We start from the raw sequence: 8,726 nt of genomic DNA, 5'->3' as shown, positions 1-8,726 counted from the left end.
CAGTCACTACATATATACAGTTCCCAGATCCAACAGAGCAAGGCAGCTTTGGGAACAAAGAGCAAGGCGCATCACGTGCATGGACAAGTTTGAGTCTGGAACAAGACTCGGTGGCTGGCCTACTGCAAGGAAGCTGTGCTTGCCTGGTGGGCTAGTAGATGGCTGGACTCCAAGATTGGAGGGCTAGCCTAGAGCCTGAGGCTGTAACCTCTTTGTGCTAATTCTCCCTCTGCCTTGCCTTGAGAATGGGCTCTGCTGTGTACAATCTTCTCCTTTTAAGGAGATGGTGATAATCCCAGTAAGTGCTAATTGCCCTGAAAAGGGTGTCACAAGGGCACTGGTTAGTAGAGGAAGCTGCAGAAAAGGAGGTGGGCTGACTGGCTGTCAGACTCAGGTCTTGGCTCCCTCCTTCCCACCCTCCCTCCCCTCTCTTGCCTTCCTTATCCATGAAGCTTTTCTGAAGCTGCAGCTCTGCTTGACCCGGAGCACAGCCCATGTGGGCCCGTGTTTACCTCCCGAGGACTCAGAGAGTGATGCGGGAGACAAACAGTGCCCAAATGCGCGACATGACGTGTTGCCACAGCCATGGTGCATCTATGTGTGTGGAGGGGATGAAGGGGTGCTCGAGGAAGAGTTGTCATCTGCGAGGGGCCATGTGCTCAGTTTACTCTGAAATCATCAGAGAATTTAGGGTTGAATAGGCCCCAGCACAAGTGTTTACTCATGGTGTCTAAGTCACAGACCTTCAAATAAGGCTTAGGGAAGCGAGACAGTCTTCCACGGAAATATTTATTAAACAATGAAAATATTCATCGAATGCGTCAGTTGATAGGAGATGAGACAAACCTATTCCCTACAACGCAGAAAATGAGAGGCTGCCCAAGTCCCGGCTTTCCCAGAGAGGACCATGCTAGCTCAGGCTGCGCGGGGATGCCAAGGCTCTGCCGATGTGGAACTGGGGGTTCGGTCCTCTAGGGTCTGGTCAGCAGTCTCCCTCTTCCCTGAGGAGGCTTTGGAAGAACAAGCACGGAAGAAGGAAGAGAACACTCAGCATGCGTTGTGCACTCAGTCCACTGGAGCGTGCGGCGACAAAATCTTCCAGGTCTGAAAAAATAATCCAGGTGAGAAAGGGGTCAGCCCATACTGAGCTTCAGTGTTGACTCTCCGTGGTGGAAGGAAACAGGCTGCCCACAGGAAAGGATTAAGGCCCTGCTGGCAGTCATTTCTTGGATAGAAACTCACAGGATCCTGCTTTAGTCAGCTTTGGTTAGACCAAGTCAGCCTTGCCCGCGGGGGTCCACAAATTGGGACTGTGAGTGCCATATGGTGTCCCTCTCGGGAGGCCCATGGTCACCCACTGAGCTCAGAGAGACAATATTAGAACTTCCACTATACATTTATAGAAAATGTAAAACTAAGCCTTACAATATTTACTGTACTTCTTAGAATCTACTGAATCAATTGTTCTATGGCCATTAACTCACCTCCTACCAAAAAGGAAACTCTGCCTCCAGGGGATGACTTACTGTGACCTAGGATTTGTATCACATCCTTATCAAAAGGCCTTTTTTAGACTTGGTCAAACACAGCACAGATTTTTATCGTGTGTATTAGTCCTGTGCAAATGTGAGAAAGAAGATGTAAGTAAAATTAAGTCTGCACCTGCTCTGCATGACCACTGTCTCACACCACTGAATGCGGAACATACTCAAGTATTTTTACTGGAGGGGAGTGGGAAATTAAAACAGATAAAAGGATGAAGACCACCCTGAATGAGGAGAACGCCATATTTCAACGTGGGGTCCAGAACCAGCATTCCTAAAACTCTCCAATTTGCAGATACCTCTGGGAGCCAGACGCCTTCCTCTCCTGCCATGACACCCAGAGAATCTTACCCATTGCAATGGCACCTAGCGTGGGAGACTGTCCCTGGAGGGCAGGACAAAGGGTCTCTCTCTCTCCCACACAGCATGTTGTTGCTGGCTGGGGCCATGACCCTGGAGGGCCACCTCTCCCATAGGCCGAATAGGCTGGTTCTGGCCCTATGATGGTTGTTTCCTTGTTTGGGTTGGTTGGTGTCAGACATACCGTTTTTAAAACTGAGTTGGAAGCATGAGGTGAGGCTTGAGCTGACCCCAACCTGACATTCACATTCCCTGTTTACCTCTGAAGGCACTTGAGTTTGCTACTTCACCCTGTCAGTACTTAGACTCTAAATTTTGGAACACTAAACTGGTTCTTGAAGCTAATGAAGTACTTAATTTTGGGGGGCTAACCACCCCATGGTATAATGAGTTTTTGGCCTGGCTCAACACTAAGCTTCCTGTCTGCTGGAAGCCTGTTTTTTGTTTGTTGTTTTTTTTTTTTAACCATAATTAACTTAATGCCCCTCAATTAGTGGATATTGTTCACAAACTATAAAACACATTTCAGGAAACTTGCATATAATGTTAGATTATGAAATAATTTTTGAAACCTCACTATATTGACTTGAACACTGCTAATGGGGATGAGAATAAAATAATAATTATTTTGTGCATCATATATAACAGGTGAAGTCCTTTTCATCTTAACAAATCAATGGGGTAAATATTCAGCTCTAATTTTGCAGTTGAAGAGACTGAAACACAAGCAAGTTATTCAACCTTTCATCAAAATCATAAGGATTATAACAAGTATTTTGGGGGATTTGAACAAGTATTTTGGAGGGATTTTTCCAATGCTTTTTCTATTATCCTACACTGTCTCTTTAAATGCAAAATTAACAAATGTAAATGAAGAAAATAGTAGAGGTAATGAGAGTTGCCTGCCTCAAGCATATCGTTTAGAATACTCAAAATGGTTTCTTTTGAAAGCAATCTAATAATAGGTAAGGGCTTATATGGTGTTTCTTCTTTGGAGCTGTATTTGGAACTAACTGGTCAAAGACAATCCGTTCAATATTTATTGAGAATATTATTCACAAAACACCATTTACAACATGTAACAGGAAAATGACAAAATAGCTCACAGCAACAAACAAGATTATTTGGCATTCAGTTTATCCTTCAACATCTCTGTGAGAGGGTAGAGGGCAGGTTGAGAAACTAATAGCGTTCTTCTGAATCAGAATGGAAAACCATGCCCTTGAAAAGACATTCTATTTGGCATTGAGAAAGCCTGTCATTCTTGGACCCACAGAGCATCAGGTCAAGAAGGACCTTAGGAGGTCCCATGGCCTTCAGGTCCCTGGAGGTGCTGGTGGGTCATGATTTTGTAGTATGATGTTATCTACTGGCGACTCACCCATTCACAGGTATCCTTGATTCACCTCTTTTCCTTATATTATGAACATAATTTTCCATTCTATCTTCCATATGTTCTTCAAAATCCTCATAACACCCCGTTAAAGGATTTACAACACCTATAGATTTAGAATATGGCCCTATTTTCAATATTCAAAATAACACTATCAAAAATATCTTTAGTTTGTATTGATAATTATTCCTATAGGAAGAGTACAGAAATGGCACAGTAGTTGAGATTCACATTCTGAACCTTATGCACCGTTGGTGGGAATGTAAACTGGTGCAGCCACTCTGGAAACAGGTACGGGGGTTTTCAAAAAATTATTAATAGAACTCCGCATGATCCAGCAATTCCCTCTCTGGGCATTTATCCAAAGGAAATAAACATACTAACTCAAAAATATATATGCACCTTTGTGTTCACTGCATATTTTTTACAATAGCCAAAACATGGAAGCAACCTAAGTGAACACTGATGGATGAATGGACAAAGAACATATATGATATAAATAAAATGAATGTGACATAAGTGTGGATAAAAGAAAATATATGATAGATAACACAAACACACACAATGGAATATTTGTCAGCCACATAAAAGAAGGAAATCTTGCCATTTGTGACAACACGGATGGACCTTGAGGGCGTTCTGCTAAATTAAATAGATGGAACAGAGAAAGACAAATACCATAAGCTTCACATCTGGAATCTTAAGTAAAAACAACACAACTCACAGATACAAGAAGTTTGGTGACTGCCGAAGGTGAGGGTTGGTAGGTGGGCAAAGTGGGTGAAGATCCAAGATCAAAAGGTACAAATTTCCAGTTTCAAAATAAATAACTCATGGGGATGTAATGTACAGCATGTTGACTAAAGTTAATAAATCTATATTTGAAAGTTAGTAAGATTGTAGATCTTAAAAGTTCTCATCACGAGAAAGAAAACCATAACTATGGAAGGTGATGGATATTAACTAGACTTAGTGTGGTGATCATTTCACAACGTACAGAAATGCCGAGTCATTATGTTATACACCTGAAACTAATATGCTGTTATATGTAGATTATATCGCAATTAAAAAAAGTGTTTGATGTACTTCAGGAATGTCCTCATGTAGAGCATAAATGGTAGCCATTTTATTCAGAGTAATATTCTTACTATTCATAGAATAATATTAATTATATCAATATGCTATGGTATGTTCCTTGGCAGTATTTTTAAATAATTAAATGTTATAAAATGTATTATTTCTCAATTTGACAATTAGCCTTTTGTGATTATCTCTTAAAGAAACATCAGATCCTGTTTATTAGCGGTAGGCGTTAACTCCTCTAAGCCTCGGTTTCCTCAAATATAAAAAGTACGATAATACCTATTTCATGGGCTTAAGAGAATCAAACGGGATAAGGTGGAGACAGGGCCTGAACTATACTGAGAGCCATCATCATTCTCATCACCATCCCTCCTGTCATCATAACCTCCGTCAGCAAGCCAGCAGGGTCATCCGCCCTGAGGAAGGAAGGTCCAACAGTACAAAAGTGCTCCTATCCTCTCGGCACCTGACAAATTACTGTGAAACATGACTATTTTGTTTAGCTGTGATGAGCAGAAGTCACATGGAGGAGCCACTGTCCCAGTCCTTGGCAGACAGCAGTCCCAGCCTTGGAGGTCTCCAAGGATAGAAAACAGTAAGCAGAGGGTCTGGAATCTGGTCCCTGCCCTGTTGCTTCTGAACCCAAGCTGGCCTTGCACAGGAGACTGCAAATGCCCACAGCTAGCCCCGGCCCCACATTCCTGCTGGGAGCGCCAAGGGCATGTAGGAAATGACTTCACCTGTAGGACCACACAGGTGCCACTTGCCATCCCGATGCCTGTTCCCTAACTTGTGTCCTTCTTTTTCTGAGCCACAAAAGGAGCAGCCAGTGAATCAGGGGCATAAGCCCGGCAAACAGAAGGAGCAGGGTGCTTTGGGAAACCCGGTGGGCAGGAGACAGGGAGGACAACCCGCAACATCGTGCAATGCTGTACTATCATCTCTCTCTCCCTACTGGCACTGGCCACACCACGCACAGCTGCATGAGAAGGGAGGGGCAGGAAGGGGGGGTTGATGGGCTGTACCTTCATTTAGCATCTCTTGACAGCTCATCCTCCCCAAGGTTGCAGCACAGGGAGGGAGGGGCAGGAAGGTGGGCTGGAAGCTGAGCAGTCATTAAGTGCGCTCCTCCACTACTGGGCCCACCAGGAAGGCAGGGGCAGGAGGCTGGATTGGAGGGTCCACCCCCAGTAGTGGTGCCCCTCCCCTGCAGTCCTGACAGTGGACAAAGGGGTGGGGGGTGCTGTTGAAGGGCTGTGATATCAGGAAGTACATCCCCTTCAACTGTGGGATTTGGCCAGGGTCGAAGAAGGTGGACGGAGGAACAGAAAAGGGGGTCTGGGAGCTTTGACTGCTCACTGCACAGCCAAGGCCCCCAGGGCTGATGAAGAGGCTGAAGGGATGTGCCTTCATTCACTGTGCTTCTCACTGGAGTCCAGGCAGAGCATGCTGAAGAGGGGAAAGGGTGCAGGATGTGGGATGGAAAGACTGTGCTTCCTTTTCCTAAGTCTGTTTTCTGACCCAGGAAATTCATGTTCCTGAGTTTAACAAGGGAAACATGTGCCTTGAGTTTGCTCCCTGCTCAGAATTCTCACAAATGAGTGTTCACCCCATGTGTTCTCCACACCCTCCTGGCTTTTCCTATGCCTGGCAGGTCTGAGGGTGGTTACAAGGTGCCTTCCTTCTCTGGGAGCACTGCCTGGTTGGCTCTAAAGGGCGGCGCCTGGCCATCCACGCCTGTCCCTGTCCTGCTCCAGTGCCCTCCTCATTTCAAAGTTAAGGAGACGGTGTTGGCGTGGTGTCACTGGAGATTGAGTGGGCAACCTCTCTGCCAGGCTGGCTCTGCTTACCAGCTGCTGTGCTCCCCAAAGTCTGCTCACTCAAAGGCCACTGTTTGGAAAACACATTTAAACCCAGCAATCGGGGCAGAGTAAACTTAGGAATCACTCTAAATAATAATGATAACATGCTATGTGATTCACAACCAGTGTGACTTTCCTAAGTGATCAATCAACCCAGCTTCTCATTTCTGTGTCGCCTGGCATAGCTACATCTCTGCGGATTGGAAGGTACCAAGGAGCAATGCCCGGCGTGCGGGGACTGTGTGCTCAGGACGCGATCCTCTTACCGCAGCTGCCGGGCGTCTGCTGGGGGAGACAGTGCAGAGCTGCGAACACACACCTGCAAAGGCGGCAGCGGTGGAGGGTCCAGGCTCCGTGCATCAGGGCGCCGCATTCCCTGAGCGGACAGAGAGGCACCATCGGCGGGATCGCCCCGCCCGGCCCCCCGCCCTTCGTGTCCGCTCCCCTCCACGCCCCGCCCCGCCCCGCGCGTGCTCAGCGCCTGCGCCCATCCACTCTCCTCCCCCAACCTCTACCCCGGCGCCCCCCGCCGCGCCCGCTCCCCTCCACAAGGTCAAGCGCCCCTTCTCCCCCCGGCCAACTCTCAGCCCGCTCCCGCAGGCGCGCACCTCTGCCTCTGGTCGTGCTCGCAATAACGGCCGGTGAAGTGGGCGGGGCATACGCAGAAGCTGCCCAGGACGCAGGTGCCGCCATTCCTGCAGCAGCGCAGCGGCGGGGGCGCGCCTGTTGGGGGGACCTCTGGGTGTTGGCGCCGGCTGCCTCCTGGCCCTTCGCGGGAGACTCCCCCCGAGAGGGCCTCATGAGCCTCCCCGGAGAGGCCCTAAAGTTTACCTCCCTGCCCATGTGTGTTTGCTCAGGTAAACCCTACTTGTTAATTTAAGGATTCAAAACAAACTGCCAGGGGTCCTGGAGGGTCAGGATCTGGCTCAAGGACCCTGCAAGTCAGATTTTCTCTCTTCCTTCCATTCATATGTTAAAGTCAGGCTGTGACTTTCCTGGACAGTGATTAAAACCAGGCCTTCAGGGCAGGGACCACCCACAGGTTTTGAGGACTACAGAAAACCCTCCCAACCCCTTGTCCCTGCCAGAGGAACATGACACCACCACCCCCCCCCCCCAAGCCAGAGACCTGGGGTCTGGAGCCTGAGAGTCTGCAATAAGCCAATCAAGGGTCCGGTTTTCACTTCGGGTGCAATAGTTGCTTGAATATCTTTAAATCACACTCCTCTAGACCTGAGCAAATGCAACCTCATACCGATGAAAGGGCACAACTTGTTTTCACAGCAGAGGAGCACCTCACTCGGACATACTTTTCACTTTATAGTATATCATCATGTGAAGATGATAAAATGAGCTCTGTTGGGGCTTTCATTTTATCCTTAATGTATTCCAAGTTGTTCTCCGATCCTAAACTGGGAGGCCAGTGACGGAGATGACCACAAAGCTTTTCGGGGGACAAGGCGACTTACCACCTTGGAAAGCCCTGAGGTAGGGACTTGAATCCTGGGGCCGCCAGCCATCCATGCTTCCATTCCCCTCTCCAAAATTATTCAGCATCCAGTTGAGTGTTTTCTGCTGGAGCTTCTGTGCTGTAGCATTGTTGATTTCTTCTCTGTTACCCTTATGTTTCTCTCCTTGATAACCTTTTGAAAACATTGAAAGTATGAGACTGATGATGACTAAACAATAAATATACAATAAAAAGGGAGTATAAATAAAATGCTTCTTACTGTTGTCTCCCAAGTGGATGATGTGTAATGCCAAACTGACAAAAAACAGAAGCCTAGAATGTTTAAAGAAAAATTTTGAAGTTTAAAATATTAAAAGTAAAAGTAGAAATGTACATATGCTTAAAATGTAAAGCAATCATATATAAACATAAGTATATACAATATGTAATGTATAATAAATATTATGCCATCATTTTGTAACTTGTAGATGTAACTTAATTAATGTTGTCGTGACTTAGATTTTGAGACCAAGGAAGTGTGCATGTCCCTTAATGAGAAGGAACATTTGTGCATGCACTGCAGTTTATTCTGGAGGCTTTTGAATGCCCCTCTTGGCCCTCAGATCTGGATGATGTGTGTCCTTACCTAACAGGGTGTCTCTGGGTCATTTCCCGCTGACGCGTCTGGTGTAAGCGTCTCTTTCTCTCTTCAGTACATTGAAGATCAATTTCCAAGGAAGTGGAGATCTGTTTCCAAGGAAGTCGAGTCTTACCACGTTTTGTATTTGAAGGGATCTTTACTCCAGGTCCTGGAATAACTGCATTAGGACATAAGACGGATAGGGAAAGAAGATATAGATCTTTCCTACCATTCTCTAGGCCGTGAGAAACAGCAGTGAGATCTCTGCGTTCTGCTGTGGAAGCCCATGAGGCAGTGAGCTGCTGTGACAGGCAGGGCCCATGCTGAGCCTCCAGGACTGTCCCCTCAATGAGACCTGGTGGGGGTGGGGTGGGGACTGGAGACTTGGGGCTGA

The 8,726-nt window shown here is 46.7% G+C and overlaps 1 protein-coding gene across 1 annotated transcript; it reads right to left on the bottom strand.

Annotated features, from left to right (window-relative positions):
• Nucleotides 1-982: 982 nt before the first annotated feature.
• Nucleotides 983-8,361, bottom strand: LOC148161319 (cryptic protein-like). The gene is made up of 6 exons (XM_088020814.1): nucleotides 8,339-8,361; nucleotides 7,973-8,025; nucleotides 7,712-7,885; nucleotides 6,851-6,965; nucleotides 6,509-6,618; nucleotides 983-1,104 (listed from the first exon to the last, which is right to left on the bottom strand). Exons 1-6 carry the CDS (start codon nucleotides 8,359-8,361, stop codon nucleotides 983-985), a joined length of 597 nt encoding a protein of 198 aa, XP_087876940.1.
• Nucleotides 8,362-8,726: the final 365 nt, after the last annotated feature.

The sequence above is a fragment of the Eumetopias jubatus genome, unplaced genomic scaffold (genome assembly GCF_037043125.1).
Source record: "Eumetopias jubatus isolate StellerSeaLion01/CBP00866 unplaced genomic scaffold, mEumJub1_p1.0 scaffold_190, whole genome shotgun sequence".
Classification (NCBI taxonomy): domain Eukaryota; kingdom Metazoa; phylum Chordata; class Mammalia; order Carnivora; family Otariidae; genus Eumetopias; species Eumetopias jubatus.
This window is presented reverse-complemented; position numbering and strand designations above follow the sequence as displayed.